This window comes from Temnothorax nylanderi, unplaced genomic scaffold, assembly GCF_030848795.1.
Source record: "Temnothorax nylanderi isolate EJ_2023f unplaced genomic scaffold, tnyl_v1.0 TNYL_tig0003_pilon, whole genome shotgun sequence".
In the NCBI taxonomy this organism is placed as follows: domain Eukaryota; kingdom Metazoa; phylum Arthropoda; class Insecta; order Hymenoptera; family Formicidae; genus Temnothorax; species Temnothorax nylanderi.
Genome location: NW_027249065.1, coordinates 2,801,842 through 2,822,519, shown reverse-complemented (window position 1 = coordinate 2,822,519; position 20,678 = coordinate 2,801,842). Strand labels below are relative to the sequence as shown.

At 44.8% G+C, this 20,678-nt stretch overlaps 1 protein-coding gene across 1 annotated transcript in view; it reads left to right on the top strand.

The window, feature by feature from the left end:
• The window catches only part of LOC139771981 (protein Fe65 homolog), a 149,338-nt gene extending 131,328 nt beyond the window's left edge, over positions 1-18,010 (top strand). The window contains exons 4-15 of the mRNA XM_071705232.1: positions 9,502-9,669; positions 12,126-12,355; positions 13,053-13,171; positions 13,352-13,464; positions 13,560-13,758; positions 14,012-14,139; positions 14,336-14,341; positions 14,452-14,702; positions 14,949-15,151; positions 15,241-15,417; positions 15,504-15,674; positions 15,911-18,010. Of these exons, the coding sequence (XP_071561333.1) occupies positions 9,502-9,669; positions 12,126-12,355; positions 13,053-13,171; positions 13,352-13,464; positions 13,560-13,758; positions 14,012-14,139; positions 14,336-14,341; positions 14,452-14,702; positions 14,949-15,151; positions 15,241-15,417; positions 15,504-15,653 (1,744 nt within the window). The 3' untranslated portion in view covers positions 15,654-15,674; positions 15,911-18,010. The remainder of the gene's footprint in view (positions 1-9,501; positions 9,670-12,125; positions 12,356-13,052; positions 13,172-13,351; positions 13,465-13,559; positions 13,759-14,011; positions 14,140-14,335; positions 14,342-14,451; positions 14,703-14,948; positions 15,152-15,240; positions 15,418-15,503; positions 15,675-15,910) is intronic.
• Positions 18,011-20,678: the final 2,668 nt, after the last annotated feature.

The following is a 20,678-nucleotide window of genomic DNA, read 5'->3' as shown; positions in this document are numbered from 1 at the left end:
TTAGACCGCGTCTGCTGATTTACTCCCCGTTTCCTGGTCAATTACGACGCTTCTGCAAGCGTTGCGTGAATTTATTACTCCGGGAACTTATACTCCACGGACTTATCCGAGGCTCGTAAAGATCGTGCCGCGCGAGGACCCTCGTCGAGGAGAGAGAGAGAGAGAGAACGTGGTTTCGCCTCGCGTATCGAGTCGATGACTCTCGCCGGGAATGCATCGCCGCGCCGCGTGCGTTTTCACGATTGCGTAACGGAGAGCAAGAGTAGAAATTATCGCGGGCTCGTTATGACGTGTACGCGCGGGGTCGGCGTACGGCGGTAGTCACGGAATGCCGACGATTACGCCGTCGTAATTATGTAATAAGCGCAACAAAATAACGGGGCCAGGTCCGATTTGCATAATAACATTCCCGGCGAAATGGCCGGCACGAGTCGTCGGGCTCTGCTCGCTCGCTTTAAATCCGCGCACATGCTTGTTACTTCACGAAATTACTCACCGAGTCGGCTCTCGCTCCGAAAGAGAGCGAAAACTGTTTGTCCGTTTAATCCCAACGGTCCGCTTAATCCAAGATTAATCGCTGACAAACTTAATTAATTCGCGACGCCCAAAGGCGCGACGTTCAATCGGCGCCGCGCTCCGGATCACTTAGCACGGTCGACTTTACGATCCCCCGTAATATCCGCACAGTTTTCCCTTTCTCCGACGATCGTAGGTATAGTAGCCGGGACCGTGCTGAACGTGTGTCTGTTTTCCATTAACACCCGGAAAGCATTAAGTACCGGTAATGGTAATAGAGGCTCCGCGATAATAGCAGGTTTACAGATACTCGGCGCATACCAGGTAGAGATTACCGTCGCATATTTTTAACGTCGATAACATTGGCAATATTGTTTCATATTATATCATTAGTTTGCAACGAGTGCTAACGTTCCTATTGTATCCTAAATTATGAAATTAACTAATAGCTACCTACGTTGCGCGAATTACAATCGAATGTAGGTCCGGTTTACAACGAATTTAATCGCCGTTGTACGGGAAATTGCAGATCGAGTTACATCGCGAGTTACATCGCATGAATTTGCAATCGAATGCGCCTTTCCTGTTAACAGCGAATTTACTTGCCATTTTATTTTAAATTAACAATCAGTCCGTTATCAACGAAAAGAAGTCGAATACATTTCTTAATAAATAACGGCAGCTGAATAAATTACTACTTTGTGCCGAAGAAATTATAAGTTAGATTGTCTTATTAAAATTTAATATTAATCGCGATTGAAAGCGCTGTCGAGCTTAAGATTTCTACCTCAATCGTGCGTAGGTTTCCAGCGACGTTCGTTAGAGAGGATCTCGACGGAATTTTTAAAGCCAGCCTCCCGTTGCCCGCAGCAACTTTTCTACGCGCGATAATCGTTGCCTCTCGAGACGTTCTCGAGACGGATATTTCTGTCCTGACTAATGCTGTCGCGCGAACGAACCTTCAACTGCCTGGAGAGAGACCTTCGGGGCTCTATAATGGTACACGGACACGAATAAAAGAAGACATCCGGGTGGGTCCATTATCTTGCAAAACCCGCGGCTTGGAAGTCGATCGCGCGACCGGCAGTTCACGGTGAACGTACGGAATAATTATTCCGTTGCGACGCGAATATACAGGGCGTCGCGAACATTGCGCACTCGAGTGCCATTTATTTTGATATAATCTGATAATTACAGGCGTGTCACATGTACGAAACTATGGACGTTCATTTGTGTGTTTCACGTTGAAGGTAAACGATATTTTCTTCAGTTCTGCTTCCGTCGTGTGTAGCGGAGAGAAAGAGAGACAGAGAAAGTGAGCGATGCTTTCGACACACTATATACGCCGAGTCTGTCACGAGCGCGAAGCGGTTGTATCGGCGCGCGGCCACGCCTCAGATCGTATCTCGATGCCCTGAATGGCCGGTTAGAGATTAGACCGGTAGTTATCGATGATCGAAACGCTCCGGTTGCACAAGTGTCTCGCCTCGCACGAATGAAACGATACCAGTGGGCTCTTTTTATCGCGACGTTGCACCTACGGACAAAAGACAAAATAGACAGGGCGTCTATTTATCAGAAATTACGCGATTTTCTTACCTCTTTATAGTGACGACGCAGGATGTGAAAATAAAAATAGAAAACGCAGGAAATTGTTCCCCTAGCGTGAATATAATATTAGCCAGGCTATATAAATATATATATATATAAATCTAAATGGCAATGTATACCTTTACCGGTGACCTGTAAAGACTTCATCTCCACCCGGAGAACGGACGTTTGAATGAATGGAAACGCTTGTTCGTCGGCGCGCGTTCGTCTTTCGCAACAGAGATACCGGAAGAAGGAGATGCAAGCCGCGATAACGTGAAGTATGAGGAAATTACGGTGAAACCGACATCATGCTGCGAGTCACATGCATGCGCGCGCGACGCGTCCATAAATCCCGGAAATGGAATTCCCCCTCCGCTCCGCCGTCTTCCGCACGAGGATTCCTTTTTCTTCCGGGACACCTCTTTCTCTCCGGTAATACCCGCAGGACGTAATCGGTGATCCCGGCAAGTCGGCACGCTTGATAAGTCCTTCCACGTCGGGTTTTGAAAAAGCTCCGGCAGTCTGGAGACCGAAAAACGCCGACAGAGAAAAGGAATGAGTAGAGGAGAGAAGGTGAGAGAGGGAACGTGGAGGAGGCAGAGAAAGAGAGAGAGGAGGAGAAGAAGAAGCGAGGGGAAATGATAGAAAGAATAACGTCCCGAGAGGTCTTGCCAGGATGCCCGGCCGTTGGAGATTATCGGGCTAAACTGAAATCCGGAGCGAGGGCACTCGTAAACGCGAACGAATCGTCCTGTCCAGAATGCCGGGTGTTCCCCGCGACGCCGATAGCTTCGTCCTGGAGAATATATGCCGGGAGAGGACTGAGGACTAAGGACTCGAGCGATAATAGTCTTACACGGATGTTAGGAAGATCGGTGAGATCGGATCCGCATGATTCTCGCGTAGGAGGAACATTTCGCGAGCTCTTCGCGCTCCCGACAGCGCAATTTTTGTCTCGCCAACGTATCGCTGGCGCTACTACAATTTTGTAACGCTGCGTGAAACGCGCAATGCGCTCCGTTAATATTCTATTGATCCCGAGACATTTAATATTTACACGTTTATTAGTATTCGATATCGCGGAGGGAGCCGCCGCGGATGCAATCGGTCGGATATCAAATATGAAACGGGCGACGGTGCCACAAAGTAAAATGCAATCTGGCGCGGATCGATACTCCCGGGACAAAAGCAACCCGATCTAAAAAAAAAAAATAACGCGTACATTTTTTCCTTGAAAAAAATAAAAATCTCGACGCTCTAGATGCTGATTCGCTTTTGATCGCGTTTTATCGCGCAAGTTAGATTAAAGTCTCTGACAGCGCGCGAGTTGATGCGCCGTGTGAGTAAAACGGCAGATATTGCCTGAAAGGGGTCGATTTTAAAGAGAGCGAACGGAGTTTTCGAGTTCCATAAAAAAAAAAGACTCATAAAGTAGCGCCGAGAGGGAAATGGGCGAGATTCTCGATGGAAAAAAAAAGAAAAAAACGTACATCTCTCGGCTCGAAACTTTATTAACCGTGTTTCGCGCAGATTCCGCGACGGAACGACCCGCGACCAATTATAAAGGTTTATTGGCTGCGGCCGGCGCGTAAAAAAAAAAGGAGAGAGAAAAATATCGACGAAAAAACACGCGATTTATAATACGTCGTAAAGGGCCGCGTCGTGGACCGCGAGGTCTTCGCGATGGCGGGCCCGCGATGATGAAGCGATAAACGGTCCGGTGAACGGTCGGGCTTCTAGCAGCAAGTGATGTGCTCTAACGCTCATTCCCGCGAAATGACGAAACGATCCTGTTACTCCCAGTATAAACAGGTTTTAGTGGCGATTTGCCGCCGGTTTTGTCTTTATAAGGCGGGACGAATCCGCGATCGCGAAGGCGCTCGTTAAAGGCGTTAAGCTTGACAAAGCCATTAAATCACGGGAGTACATGAAGGAAAATTAGCGGCGTAAACACACGCGCCTCACGAAGGGGCGAAATTATGCAAGTGGGGGGGATTATCTTGTTAAATGTGAGATTACCCTGTTCTGCGAACGGCGAGATTTCCCGGAGAAACGTGGCATTTAAAAAATTCATCTAAATACGGATTAACGCGGGGGAAGAGTGAGAAATTCCTCGACATTATTATGGCGACCGTGATGAGACGCTATTTCCTAGCCTGAGAACGGCGCGGCGATGAAACGAGAAACGAGCAGTATAGTTTACTGTGTCTAAAGCAAACGTTGTTACTATGCGCCGTCTTAATAAACTTATACCGCGCTCGATAAAAATTCTTATGCTCCTAATAATAATATACACGAAAATTTTCGCGCTTTTAAGATCAATAGCTCGCACGTGGGTAGTAGTTTACTCACGCGATAATTTGTCAGGCATTATAAGGTTTGAGATACGACTTTTACGCTTGCTTTTAAGCAATCTGAAAGGAGGAAAGGAGGGCAATAATTATTTCAGAGGAAATAAATGTAACTGTAAATTCAGTTCTAACTATTCCAGAGATCTTTCCCACGGAACGTGACTCAGGTTCTTTCATGAATCCGGCTATTTGTGGGAATTGAGTCATTTATCGGAACACATTCTCGTCACGTAAGCGTGCGTAGATCGGCGTCTTTCAATCGTCGCTTGACCTTGCTTTCAACTCTTCAAGTCTTGAGAACTGTTGTCTGATTCTTCCTAACGAACGTCTATATAAGAAAATGAATAACACAATCTGTTATTAAAATTCGAAACTTGGCAATGTACCCAATAAGACCCGCACATGCCTTTCGATTTATTATCTCTTAATACTTTCTATTTTTTTATATCTTAATTCATTATTTTCTGGCATTTAGGTCTTTCTTATTCTTCTCCTTTCGCTCTACTGTTACCTATTTTATCGAATCTTATTTTACAGACTAAATTAGTATTGTACATATATTTTTATTCAGATTTTGTGTATTCTAATTCATTTAAATTCTTTGTAATTACCTAATCTATCCATAAATTAATGTTTGCAATAAAAGTTATGATGTTCACGTTTACTTCACTTTTTCGATTATGCGTGTTTTGTTCCATGTTGGCGGCATGAAAAATTTACCAATACATGGGTTAATGATTTTTTCAAAAAGTTGTAATAGTGGTTTAATTGCGAGGCCACCGAATGTATTTGGAGAAAGCAGGAGCAAGCCTCACCGAAGCTCTCGAGGCTTCCTCCCATCGGATCGGGCAGAACTTAATTACCTCGGCGGGCTGTATGCGGCACCGCCAGCCACTCGAAGGGTGAAAGGGCCGCAGGGAATACCTCCCCTAGCTTCGACAAGGCCTAACTAGCGAACCTACGTGTTCTAGGTAGCCAACCTAGCCAATAAGGGACCAAGCCTCGTAATATCGCGCATCCATCTACCTACCTACACTATACCGTCGCGATTCTTCTCGCGGAGGAAAACGAGCTCTCGTTCCAGCATAGGTTCGGCCTGTTCCTTCGGCCCCGTAGATCCTCGGAACTCGCAATCTTCGGAGATGATCCCCCACGTAATACGCTCGCCGATTGCTCGTCAATCGCGTCGACAAAGTCGATCTCGACCAATCAGCCCGGAAAGACGGCGAAAATGACGGCGGCTTTGTCGATACCACGGCGATCTGTATCGCCTGCTCGGTGTGTACGGCATGTATGTGGCGTGCATATACGTGTATGTGTGTGCGTGCGAATGCGGTGGTGGCTGTGCGCTCGAAATGGGGTGACGTTGGCGGGTGAGCGCCGCACAGTGGTCGAGGGTTGTGCCGTGGGGTAGAGACGCGGAGGGTGGGTTGGGTGGTTGCTGGTAGTGTGTATTGATCGAGCGAGGAGAGGAGCAGCCCGACTCTCTTTCTCTCTTTCCCATTCTCTCTCTCTCTGTCTCTGTCTCTCTTTCTCTTTCACTTTGCGCCGCACTCCGCGTGGACGTCCATCTACCTACACGGTGTTTCGGCCGTGCGCCACTTTTTCCTCTCTGGACACTCTCTCTCTCGCCTTTTTTTTCCTCTCTGCCCCTTTCTCTTTTAACTCCCTTCGCGCAAATCGCCCCTCGCTGATGTCCACGTCACGGTCGATCGGCCGTTGTTTCTGCCGATCGACAAACACCGACAGCGAATTACAGACGCCCAGGAGGGCCCGATACCCGACCTTCTCGACACTCTGCAACCTCTACGTTTGTCTTTCCTTCACTCACTCTCTCTTTTTCTCTCTCTCGTCCGTGAAGCGTTTGTCGGATTCCATTAATAGGGGAGAGCCGATCGTCGGCTATGTGGATATATATTGACAGAATGCAGGGCGCGTTAAGGTTCGACGCGGCACGAATCCAAAGGATGAACTCTCTCAAAGGATGAACACCATTATTAACGCGTCAGTATTTAAGCTTCTCTTTTCGTGATTTTTTCTTGTTATTTCATAATATCTTTTCGTGCTTTATAATTGCGGAAACGATTCCTTTGTCTCGTGCCTTACCTGACGATTTAATTCACGCTTCCCTGAAAAGGGTCGCGATTTATGACGATAGTAATGTAATCAAAAGATAATGATCCGCGTTCTCGAGCAGAAACCATAAAATTACGAATACTGTAATCATGGTGGCAGCGCGAGATAGACACGAGCGGAAAAGGAGGGGGAGGCTTGCCGGCGTAATTTACGACCCAGCCAGGTGCGTCAGAAGTTGCTCACCTTACGACCTAATTGGGTTTAATTACACCTGACTGAAAGTTACGGCGATGCGCGCGTGCACGCTGGATTACAATTACCGTCCCGCGGCAGCTGATTTAAGTTGTATCGCGATCAGTTTATCCTTGCTTCTTGCCAGCTAGCGCGATACACCGGGAATTTCCCAAAGGTGTGTGCGCGAATAACTAAAAGGTGTTCTTTTTCAAGTTTTCAATTTCTCCGACACCTCTCTTCTTCTCTCTCACACGGTTATAGACATCTCTCCTATTTCGTCTTACGAGGTGTCGCGTTCCGTTATCGCATTGTCATCGATTCGCGACCATCCGAGACGAATCTCGGAATGTCTCGGCCGCTCAAATTGACCGCCGTCGTCGTCTCCGTTCAAGACGATCGTTGATCTTGTAACGCCATATATGGAACACGTCGATCGATCGACGCGACCGGTGTCAATAACCCGATATTCTCGATACTACTACCGCCAATCCCGTGATTAACGGAATTAATAACGATCCTCGACTATAGCGTTATCGGCGAGAACCGAGTTAACGTTCCTCGAAAACGAATTACGTCAATGCGTCAATATCGCGATTTCATTTCCGATAAAACGCTCATCGGTCCTCTCTCGATTCCCCGTACCCGATACGATATTACCGGAATTAATAACGCGTTTAATAACCGAGCGCGCGTCACGCCGCTCATAACATTTGTAATTCGATAGATCGTTGCGTCCGATCGTCCGGCGACTCCGACGTATCCGAAATTCCGGGGAGGAGGTGCCAACGATGCCGAAAGGATTCCCCGGGTGTTAATCGACGATCGACGACTGTATTCGTCCCGCAGACACGTCCGATGTCTCATCGATCGCGTTCTCGCACCCTAATACAAAATACAAGGGTACTCCCCCGAAACTTCTGGCGAATTTCCAAGGCACCCCTCGTGCCGTCGCTAACCCACATATTTGCGCGAAATTATGTCGTTCGGTGTCGCGTGTCGTCATCATCGTCGTCGTCGTCGACGTCGTCTGCGTCGCCTCTTTTGTAAATTCAATTACATTTTGTTCTTTTCTTTTATGGATGCTATAAGGCTAAAAAGTTATGCCGCTGCCCGATTTATTCACGTCTTCGAGCGGCCTTCTTCAACCACGTTCGATATTTTCTTGACGTTGCAACACGCGGAGAAAAGTTCGGAAATTTCTTTCCAAGCACGTTACACGCGCAGTTCGAAGTTACAAGCGGCGAGAAGTAGGTTCGCCAATTAGCGGCACGTACGAGAAATTATCGCGATTATTATCGGGCAATTAACAAAGTCGGGGAATACCGAGTGTGTATCGAGTGTGCATCCGCCCGATTCCTAACGAGGATTATGTAATAGATGTGACGCAATAACATAGCAGAAACTCAAATTCTTGTTAACAATCTTCCGTGCAATCTTCGCTAAAGGGAATTGAGTCTGATCGCCGATAATACAGGAACTACCCCTGCACTGCACCCGAGAGCGTGGCGGAAGGGTTAAACGAAAGGGGAGAAGCAATAAGTGTCACGCAGCCTGCATCTGCGGGATAAAATTTCAGACTGCCTGTCTAAACGAGGATGAACTTTTAATAATCTTATTAATCATTTTCTATATAAAAATGATGGAAACTTCTTACTACTTCTCGTTAGTACATATTCCTTTATTACAAATAAAATAATTCCTCTTTGGTAAATTCGATAAAGTTATTGCAGATTGTCTATTTGATCGATGTAAAATGAAATAACAATTGTACATGATTCTACTAAATTTGAAGAGAACCTAAAGAGAGAAACAGTATTGTGTGTCGTTGTTCTTGCGCAAACATTTTTATTTCCGTTCACTCTAAAACTTTTAACATCGTCTTTCGAGCGGAGTAAGTCAAGTCGACGCCGAGGAAAAGTTTTCGCTCACGGACTGACGTAGCTGGTTATAATCCCGCCGATTAAAGACCTCGAAGTCTAGAATCCCGTATTCCTTGAGTGCGTTCAAAGGGAACCGTGGCCCTTAGGTACCACCTCTAACGCCCGAACGATACTCAAGAGAGGCAGCTGGCGTTAGTCAGCAAACCGCTCGACTAATCCCTTAATTACTTCGACATGGTTAGCGACCCTGTACTAACCACGTCGGTGCCTGGCACTGTTCCCCGATCGTTAATTAAAATGCCTTGCAGCCGCGCGATCCCCATCCGCGAGGAAAGGAGTGCGTGCGCTCGCAGGAAGAGTACATCCCGGAGTAAACGAGTATAAAAATAATAAATTACATAATATTTTATTTTAATAGCGCTTTGCGTCGACTTCGTGGATATCGCGCTTAAATTATGCCACGCAATTTATAAAAAATACGTCAAAATATATAAAAACGTATATAAAAAGTGATATCCGCAATAATGAAACCGAGTATTTTTAATCATTTAGGATTAACATTATCGCGACAATAATATATCGTACTTATTTATTAAAAAATAAAATGCCAAAGTAATGTCTCTAGAAATATATAGTAAAACTTAGTAATTGAATATTAGAAGCTCAGCTTAACCCTTAAATGCTCGAATCTCTTTATTACGAAATAATGCAACGTGAACGATGAAGGGAATCGCGCCGTTTAAGGGTTAATAAGCGAGCGATGCTCGTGCAATCACGACAGGCATTGCCATTATTCACCAGATACATTCATATTCCCCTTGTAATGCGTTGCATGAACGATGCTGATTCAGGTACGGCTGCGAGGGTGTGGCGGAGTCCGCTCTCGTCGACGACACCCTCAACGGGAATCCCCGCTCGTCGTCCACGTCGTCGTCGAGCGCGATCCTGCCTCAGTCTCACGCCCTTCAGTCGGAATCCGCGGGATCGATCGACGCTACGGACACTTCCGGGTCGAGAAAGTACGTACGAACACACTCCCTCGTGGTCTCGTGATACCCTATCTCCCCCACCCCCACCCCCCTGCAGATAATGATCCGCTTGCCATCACCGTCCCATCGCTTCTCTTTTGTGTGCCCAAGTTGTTGCTTCTGTTTGTTTTCGCTGTAACGAACGACGTCCTCTCATCGAAATGGAACGCCTCCCGTTCTCGCGCAAGCGAGATCCTACAGCAGATTGCCGCTGCTGTTTGTAGACGTGTACTCGCGTAGTCGCTTGATACTGCGCGACGGATACGAGTATCGAGGGTGTAAAGGGACGAATCGCGAGCGTTGAGCCGAGAAATCCGCACCGACGTCCGAGAGCGCACCACTATGCTTGGCTTCGATTGAACCGCGACGTTGCATCGCATGTCAACGTAAAATTTTCCCTATCTTGTAAGAGAACGTTGGATTTATTTTCACGCGATTTGTTTCCGCGATGTATTTTTTACGACGGCGTAGGAGTGCGTATCTCCGAGCACAATTTTCCGCAGTTTTATCATCATGCCCTCTTGGCTTCCGCGCGTCGATCTGAGGCGCGATAATCGCGTATCAGAAAGTGAAATAATATTATTTGTCCAGGACACTCTAGGACCCTTGTATCACAAAATAAAATAGACTCTTCCAAGATGCTTTCTTCTGTACACCTTGTTTTAAAAAATGCACAGCACTCTGTTTGCGGTGAAAGCGAATGAATAGTCAGTACGAGTGCGACGTTACATACAGAAAATACGCGAGTATTGGCCTGCGCCAGGCTTGCTTCGTATTGCATTTGTTCACGGTGTGAAATCACGATAACAATCACGTTTCTGCGCTGACGTTGCCGCAATGCGTGATAAATGGACTATCTATGATGAACAGTTCTGAATGATTAGGGACCATTGAACTGTCCTGCGAGCACGTTTAGCGCGTAAAGCCGGATATAGACAAAGCAAACGAGCGCGAACAAACACATATGTACAGCTTGCTTGAGATGAGCTCCAACGGCGCCGTCAGTACTCAATGCGAGTCGTTCATTCGTGTTTATTCACGCTCGTTGGCTGCGTTTGATTCGGTTTGACTGTTGAAATTTTTTTTTGGTTAAATTGAAGATCATTTTGCGTTTATCCGCAAAACATAACATTCCGAGTGGGATTACGCTCGAAATCTCTTCACTTACAGAACGTACGCTTGACGGACACCTGTTACAATCCCTTCACCGCGATTTATTTCCAGTCATTTCAACTTTGTGCGGGGCAGCCCCTCAGCCCCTCGCGAACGCACACGGTACATAATTCTACATCATTTCCAACTACGAAAGCGTAATTTCTCCTCGCCCTCTCGCGCAAAGGACGTTTTATTTTACAACCGCCGTAAATAATCTCCCGCCCGGCCGGCTCGTGTCGCGCACCCGAGCTTCGATTAGCACGCGAGGATTTCTCGTGCGGCGGTTGCGATAACGGGGTGCTCCGTCGTCGGTGGGATCGATATAGCGGTTTTACGAGCGAGACGATACGGCCGATCAGGCGATCTAACGAGCGGAAATCAATTTGTCATTCCGTCGTGGCCGATGACACGCGTCCTCACCGCGAATGCCCAACGAAACGGCGCGCGGCCGAGCGATTCGAGCGTCTCGCGAGACGAAACACGGTCGGACGAACGACGCGATAAATCAAGCTGCTTATTTCGGCGATCGTGATTCGCCATGAAACGTCGTGAACTGGAATTCCCCGAAGTCACGCGAGCGCGCGACCACAATCGCGTTCTCATGACGAGTCGCGCGATATAACACGACGAGAGAGGAAGAGAGAGAGAAAGAGCGGACAGAATTTCAGTGGATAACGCTGTCGCGTGACCGCCTCGTGACGCTGCAAGACAAATTTAAACAAATCAAACGCAGTCGGACCCGGGAAATCGTCGTTGAACGAAACTTTTAGATCCAAAGTGAAATAAAAATGGACGTTTTTTTTTCGAAGTTGCATATTGCAATGGAATTTGTAGCTTGCACTGTATATTGTCGCTAGTTTCCTTGTTGAACCCAAGAGCTGTGACTCGCTACTTCCCTCTGCAGTTCTTACAAGTTGTATCAATTTTTATTAACGCTAGCTTTAGCTCTTTATTTTTCTTTTTCGTTTGTACCACAAATGCACGATAAACGCAGAAGATTAAAATATTTTTACGAATGTACGAATTTGAAGATGTGCATTTCTTATTGCTTGTGATTGCGATAATAAAATAAAAATTATGAATATGCCTGTTTGAAGAAGTAGCCAGACTCTTTAAAAATTGTCCGAATTCTCGAGGCTTTCTTTAGAGTCGTTTTTTTTTTTTTTTAACCAAGAGTCTAGACTTTTGTATTGCTTGAGTATTCAGTGGACATCGCGATAGTGCGATTGAACCTTCGAAGCGAACCGAAACGCCGTTTCTTGACCCTGGTTTTTCTTGGCTTTGCACCACAGTTATTGCGAGAAACCCGACAACGAGACCGCAGAGATGGGCGGCGTGCCGCACGTGGAGGGTGGCCTGAACAGCGAGCTGTACGCGGTGCCGGTGAAACGGCGACAGCCGAAGGACCAGAAGAACAATGCGATTCTGCAGAACAATACCCAGGAGAAACCGACGGACGTGGACAGCACCGATTCCGAGGATAAGGACGAGAACCTGCCGCCCGGCTGGCAGAAGCACGAAGGTAGATATCGGAGTGGAGCTACACCAAATAGCGAAAAAGAGCTGACTTCAAATAATTAAGAAGATTGCCTTCAGTTTTGTTTTGATCGTTTTCTATATTAATCGCAAAAAAAATTTTAACTCGTCAGGAACTTTTAGATCCTCTTGTGTGAGGAATTGGGTCAGATCTATTAATTATATCGAGATAAAAACGGGATGGAAATGAATGGAAATGTTGACGTGGAGAAATAAAAATTTTCCAGATTTCAATAATTGTTTTCGAAAGTCCAGCATTTTCTTGGAAGTTCCGGATGCTTGAGCACATCACGACGATCGATACCGGTGTGCCGGAAAAAGCTCGTATTTAACGTTAAATGCAGCCGTATACGATTATCAGTCCGTGATAGCGAGTGCGATTTTCGTATCAAACCGATGTTTCCGGAAATGTGGCAGGGATTTAGATAATACTCGGTAGAGAAAGAAAATTGCTAAAGTTCGAGATAATACGATATAAAAATGAGTTAAGTTAAAAATACATTTAACAGATGCGATATCGACGTTCCCCCATTTTTCCAGGCTTCTCGTTTTATCCATTTTTCATGTCTACTTTTATTAATAAAACGGTATTGATGAAATTGATAATCGATAATTAGTTATCGCGGCTATCATAAATTGTAGCTTTCGAATTTTATTGACGATCGGATCGAATGCTATTTTAGATGAGAATGGACCTTATTATTGGCATGTAAAAAGCGGAAACATACAGAGAGAACCGCCGGAGGCTCCTCTGCATTCGAAAACGGAGGCGCGTCGGAGCCTCGTCAAGGATAATGATAGCGTGAGTAAAATAATATGCTGAAATATCTGAAAATCACGTAACGTATTTTATTGTACACGAATAAATTATTAGTAAAACGCACATTGTTGTTGTTACGTATAATATACGTTATCACGTGTATTAGCTCGCGGTTTTCTATGCCTCATATCGTAATTTTTGTTTCTAACGTTAATGTTGTAGATAAACAATTTTCACACTTTGACCGGTATGGTGAACACAGTAACTCGCAGCAACACAAGTTCAGCCCTGGACCAGGAATTGGAGAACAAGAGGAAGGTGGAATTGGCGCTCAAGTAAGCAAACGTACTCCCGATTAGTCTACAGTTTTTTTTTTCGCAGGTATTTCTGCCTATTCATTTTTATTTATTTTTCTTTTTTATTTTCTCAGACGAAGAAGCTATCCTGCTAGAGCGGACTCCGAGGGCAGGGATAAGCCGATCAGATTCGCCGTGAGATCCTTGGGTTGGACGGAGATCGCGGAAGAGGATCTAACGCCCGAGAGGAGCAGCAAGGCTGTCAACAAATGCATCGTGGACCTCTCACTCGGTAGAAACGATCTTTTGGACGTCGTTGGACGATGGGGCGATGTAAGTTTCTTCAGAAAGAAACTAAGTAGATTAAATTTGTATTATTAATCATCAACTTAAAAATGTACGGGCAATGGGAAAAACGATGACTCTCAGTGTACTTAACAAATGATAAGATCCAAAATGAGCGATATAAGCTGTAAAAGAATGTTTATAGAACTTTTAATTCCCTTAAATGGCTAGTGAGGTATACTGATTTCGATTTTGCTGCGCAATAAGCACGCGATGAAAGATATATTACGAAATATTTCAGGGCAAGGATCTATTTATGGACTTGGACGAGGGCGCGCTCAAGCTGATCGATCCGGAGAATCTTACCGTACTTAATACACAGCCTATTCATACAGTTAGAGTATGGGGCGTAGGAAGAGACCACTGTCGGTGAGTGAATTATTAGTTATGTTCAAAATAATCAAGGCAAAATTAATTGTTTGTTAGAATCTTGTAAAATCTCGAATTTTGCAATTTTTATATAATAAATATCAAACGTTATTTACACGGCGTATATGTGTTTATTCTACTAATATATTTACATCGTTTTCATGAATGTCTGCTCTTCTTCGGACGGATCTAATAGCGAAAGGTAAGTTATACAACGATGTAAATTATCGTCTGAAGTAAAGTAAAAAATACAATTAGAGAGCAAAAACTCTCACCCTGACCTTCGATTTTTAAGTGCGTTATTACTTTCAGGGACTTCGCTTACGTAGCAAGAGACCGATCGACCAGGAAACACATGTGCCATGTGTTTCGTTGCGACATACCGGCGCGCACGATCGCAAATACGCTTCGCGACATTTGCAAGAAGATAATGATCGAGCGTTCCCAGCATCAGACTCTCGCGAAACCGGTGGACATCAACGGCCGGACGAGTCTCGCTACGAGACCTACGAATCTGCCCACGGAACATCGGCGCTTCCACAGAAACGGTCAGGCACTAGTCAGTAAGTAACCTAAATGAATTGGAATTAGATCTTTCGCTTTAGTATATCTCCAAAAAAATTAAATGTTTTATTAAACATTTATTGCGAGATACATTTATAAAAAAAATATCTTGTTCAATAAATTGACGAAAACATTTAATCTCCAAACAGGGATTAAAAATCAGATTCTAATAAAACAAATTATTGCTTGGAAGTGACAGATAATTAAGTTAAAAAAGAAGTTAAATAATTCATATTTTTGCACAGCACAATCTTTCCCAACACCGATGGAGGAACCGAAGAAGGTGTTGCGAGCACAGTATCTCGGATCCATGCAAGTTACTCAGGCGACCGGCATGGAAGTGCTGAACGAGGCGATAGAACATATCGTGGCGAACACGCCGATCAATCAATGGCGAAACGTCAACGTCGCCGTAGCTCCTAGCATGATTTCCATTCTTACGCCGAACGTGAGTAAATTAAAGGATACCGGCGTCCAAGTACTTGAAAAATTAATGCAAGTGCAATCAATTATTCGTAACGATCGTAATCTCCTCAGGACGACAAACTTATCACCGAATGTCGAGTACGCTACTTGTCATTCCTCGGTATTGGACACAACGTGAAGCAATGCGCTTTCATCATGCACACCGCACAGGACTTGTTTATCGCACACATCTTCAACTGCGAGCCCAGTAGCGGAGCCCTCTGCAAGACGATTGAAGCCGCTTGCAAGGTGAGGATCCTCCCTCGAGGATCCCGCAAATCCGCTTAACTAAATTGAGACATTAAATGAAGGAGATGTTTCCGTTTCTGTTTAAGCTGAGGTATCAGAAATGCTTGGACGCACATCCACAGGGCTTCAAAAACGCCAGCAGTCTCAATACTCCGAGCGGCAGAGGTTTAGGTGCGACTTTGAAGTCTCTAGTTGGATCTTTGACTGGCCGTAGAAGCAAGCAGGGCGAGTCCTGAGACGAGGCTCTCTCGCTGCAGGTAAATTACTTTCGGATTATCAAGCTGTCCTCCCCAATGTTAAAAAGTTTTATCATCAATTAATCAATAATCTTTATCGGACCAAGAAATTTAGATAAATATATACAAAAATACATAATTAGTTTTCTCGTAACTATTACAAGAAAGAATAGAATTGTTGGGGACAGGAATATTTTAACAAGCGGTTGAATATTTTGGATTATAATCAGATCAGTCCCCCGATTGTCCGATGTTAGGAACTCTGGCCACTGCCTGCTGAGCGAGAGGTGATTCGACACAGGCATCTGCAGTCGCCTTTGACGCTCAAGTACTTCGGCGGCTCGCCACCGAGCGCGTCCCTCAAGTCGTTGCTGTCACCCTCCCTGGACACCAGGCGTATCCAGTTCGCCCGTTGGGAAAGCAACCCGTAGAGAAGCACGGGGAGCGAGCCTGATGTGCCGGGAGGCGGCCATAGGGCGAATGGATATTCTCTTTACAACGTAAGCGACTGAATTTCGCGAAAAATTGCGCAGAGTGCTATACCAATACCACAGCTATAGTGGACTACGCTTACCTATGTCGATATGATGTTATGTATGTTAACGCAATGAGTCTGATGAAAGGAGGAAGGGTGTCGCGAGTTTGTCGCGTTCCGTCGAGAGACAGGGACGTCATCGAGACGCGTTGATCCTATCGCGGAAATCCTTAGGAGGCAGCGTATATCAGCTTGTGGGCAACATTCGCGAGAGATCAATGAGTAGAAAGCTCGGGGGAAGGGTAGGGGAGGCGGAAATAAGGAGAAGAAAGCGAAAGAATTGGAAGAGTTCGAAGAGCAAAAATTGTATATACAAGATGGTGATTATCGCGCTAATTGTAAGTTTAATCAACTCGCTTGCTTGAGCGGGAGAGGTGAGGTGGAGGAGCCCCGCCGGTGGGATCTCGCGAGCGAATCAAGTTGTGTGTGTGCGTGTCGGAGGGTGAATGAGCTCTGCAATTAGCGTAGTAGTAAGCGTATATCCGCGAAGGCATTCGAGGTGATTCGAGGGGAGCCATAGAGAGCTTGCATATATATAAATATAATATATAACACATACACGTGCGTGTGTAATCTCGGGTTATACAGATTAAAGAAGCGAGATGAGGACGACGACTAGATTGCACGGAGTACATGCGTACACGAGTGCGGAGAACTTCCGCCCGCACACGCACATACATATATATATACATACATACACGTACGTACACACAGGCCAGCACCGCGACCGGGTGCCTCTCGTGGACATCGTCGCGTTCTCATTTTGATGATGGCACGTCAATCGAGCGCGACGGATCCGGAGAGACACCCCGCAGATACACGCGCGCGCACGTTTACACGACGGCCGATAGGGAGTTTATTTTTTATGGCGAATTAATAGGAGCTTTACGGGAGAGCTTTTGCAGCACCTCGGAGATCACGAAGCCGATACGACAAATACTTATACCGCGACCGTCCTTTAGACCAGGGGGAGGGCAGGGGGAGGAATGACACTTAGGCGCAAGAGATCAGTGGTGCGCAACGGTATCGAAGCCACATGCGATCGTAGCTGGTCGTTGTATGCGCAAATAACGTTTTACACGACACATCCAGAAGAAGCGCGATAATAACTGTTAAACCGGGAGTAACGACGATATTAGTAATTATTTTCGTCCGTGATAATTGTTATCCTCGTAAGCGCAAACGCTAAAATGATAATTGTTACCGCTAGGCGCATCGTAGCACGACGAATCGCAGTTGAAAAAAAAATCGTATGCATATCAGGCCATTGCAATTTCTCCGATCGCTACCCCAGAGAATAGAGACGCACGCTCGGGATGTACTGCTCGTACCAGAGACATCGTTTTAACACGAGAAACCGGCACGTACGAAGACATTCCCACAGCATCTAGACACACGTCCCACGCACGTAGGAACATGTAACGAGCCACGGGCTGCACTTCGCACTAGCGAACGCCGCTGTCTGGTAGAATTTAGATAGCTGAGAACGTTACTTCGGGCACGTCTCGGTGGTAACACTCGTATAAATCCGATTGCATCGCACCGCGAATCCACAATACATATACATTCACACGCGTGCATACTGATGACGATTAATGCGTGAAGGAGACTCACCGCTGTTTGCTGGTAACAGATACGGAACAATACGATTAGACACGAGACGCGTGCTCTCTAATACATTTCTAATTTGTAATCAACCCTCCCTTGACTTCGGCCCGATTTTAATTTTATATGGTGATCATAAAGGATAGCTTGATATGTTAAGGATTTATAGATTGTTCGTCAAATCTCATCTCCCTAAAATAAATCCAAGTGGCACTTATCGACGATTATATCCCAGCAAACCTCAACTAACAATAACATATTCCATTTCATCAGAAGTTCTTGGACGAATTCTACAAAATATCTTTGCTTTCTGCTTATTCTGTATTATTATTTTATAAAAGGCCTTGTTGTCAAGTTTAAGGCTGCGGTTATCAAGTCTGCCTTCAGTGAGGCATTAATCAAATCTTCCTCGATAGTTTTCATACCAGGATTTCTTTGCATGCTGTAACAGTCTTTGCCAACGTAGCCCAATAACATGGCGTGATTTCTCCTCTTGATTCTTTCTACCATTTCCACTTTTGTCGTTTGTACTGTTTCTGCTTCTGTCTTTTGTATCTTGGCTATTTGGAGAAAAAAAGAAATTATACACCCCGAACACATTCCAAAAGTGTCTAAAATACTTCTATCGGATCGCTACATGTCCACAAGATTCATTAAGAAGCTCACTGGAATATCTAAAATCGCTGTACATCACATTCTGACCAAGGATTTGGACATGTGCAAGGTTGGTGAACGCTTCGTACCGCGCACGCTGATGGAGGATGAAAAAGACGCTAGAGTGGAGCACTGCAAACACATGCTAAGAGCGGCGGCCGATAGTGATTCGAATTTCATGAAAAACATCGTAACTAGTGACAAAACATGGATTTTTACTGATGAACCACTCAATTTTATTGATGAGCAGCAGAACGCTTCCACGTCGAAATGTCAGAGCACAGAAAAGACAAAGCCGAAAAGAATGTGCATGCAGAAGAGCAAGACATTGCTCACCGTTTTCTTTGATTGGAAAGGAATGATCCACAAGGAATTCAAACCGGAAGATCAAACAATGAACGCTGATTATTATTTAGGTACTCTGAATCGTTTGTGTGGGACAGTTTTCCTCCAGTTCGGTCTGAATACCAAAAGCTTGGTATCTTCTGCACGATTATGCACCGGAGCACCAATCTAAGATTGTACGCAAATTCTTAGCCGAAAATGGCATCACAGCGCTCGATATCCCCCCGCATTCGCCTGATTTGGATCCATGTGACATTTTTTTGTTCCCAGTACTAAAATCGATGATACGAGAAAAGCGTTACAATACCATTGACGATATGCAACTGGATTTGATCAGGAATTTAGAGAAGATTTCGACAGAAACGTACAATGAACGTTTCGAAACTTTTGAGAATTGCTTAAAGTTTTGTATTCGCGCAGAAGGATCAATTAATTTAAAAAAATAATTAACTAATTGTAATTTTTTCGATGACAGTCGTACCAAAGTCTGGACAGCAATACACAATTCATGTAATCTTGAAATTTACGACGTAACGGAATTTACGAAAATCGGAATTGTTTAATTATATCTTAAATTTCTGTTGTGTTTTCCAGAAAAAATCGAATAATTCCGATCGGAATTCATTCCGAAAAGTTTGATTATATACGTGACCAGGGCACGTATTATGGAACTTTTCGGAATGGATTCCGATCGGAATTGTTCAGTTATTTCTTAGATTTCTATTGTCTTTTCTAGGAAAAACGGAATAATTCCGATCGGAATCCATTCCGAAAAGTTACATGATACGTGCCCAGGTAGATTTTATACCGATCTTCAACTGGATATCAAAGAACGATTATTATTAATCATTTATGCAGATATTTTAAAATTAAATAGTTTCTCTTAAGTCCCGATTCCCCGCAAAAACGTGAAGGGTGTTCTTTCCGAACAGAAGAATCAAAAATACGCCAGAGTGAAGTACTGCGAAGACATGGTAAAAGCAGCTGATACTGATTCAAATTTTATGAAAAATATCGTAACTTGTGGCCAGACATGGTTTTATCAATATGAGCCACTCACAGAGCAGCAGGATGCGGAATGTCAGAACCGAGAAGAAACGAAGCCGAAAAAAGTGCGCATGCGGAAGGGCCCAATCAAGACATTTCTCACCGTTTTCTTTGATTCGAAAAGAATGATCCACGCAGAATTTATGCCGAAAGATCAAACGGCAGACGCTGGTTATTATTTAGATATTTTAAATGTTCTATAATAACCAGCGTCTGCCGTTTGATCTTGTGGCGCAAGATTTCTGAAATTCATGAATACCGAGAGCAAGGGTCTTGGTCTCTTCCTTCTGCACGATAATGCACCGGCGCACAAATCCAAAATTGTATGTGATTTCTTGGCATACAACTTTGGATTTTTGCGCCGGTGCATTATCTAATCACATCATAACGCTCGAACATCCTCCTCATTCGCCTGATTTGGATCCATATGACTTTTGGTTGCTCCCAATACTAAAATCGGCGATAAAAGGAAAGCGTTACAATCATATTAAGAACATGGAACAGGCTTTGACCGCGGCTTTAGAGGAGATTCCGAAAAGGGAGTACGATGACTGTTTCGAATATTTTTCTAATCGCTTACAGTATTTACGTAGAAGGAATGTATTTAAAGGAATATACTGACAAAATAATTAACTTCTTGTAATTTTTTCGGTGACAGTCGTACCAAAGTCTGGACAGCAACTGTATACAATTCATGTAGACACGTAATCTTGAAATTTACGACGTAACGGAATGATCGGAATTGTTTAATCATGTCCTAAATTTTTATTCTGTTTCCTCGGAAAAACGGTATAATTCCGATCGGAATTCATTCCGAAAAGTTCCATAATATGTGACGA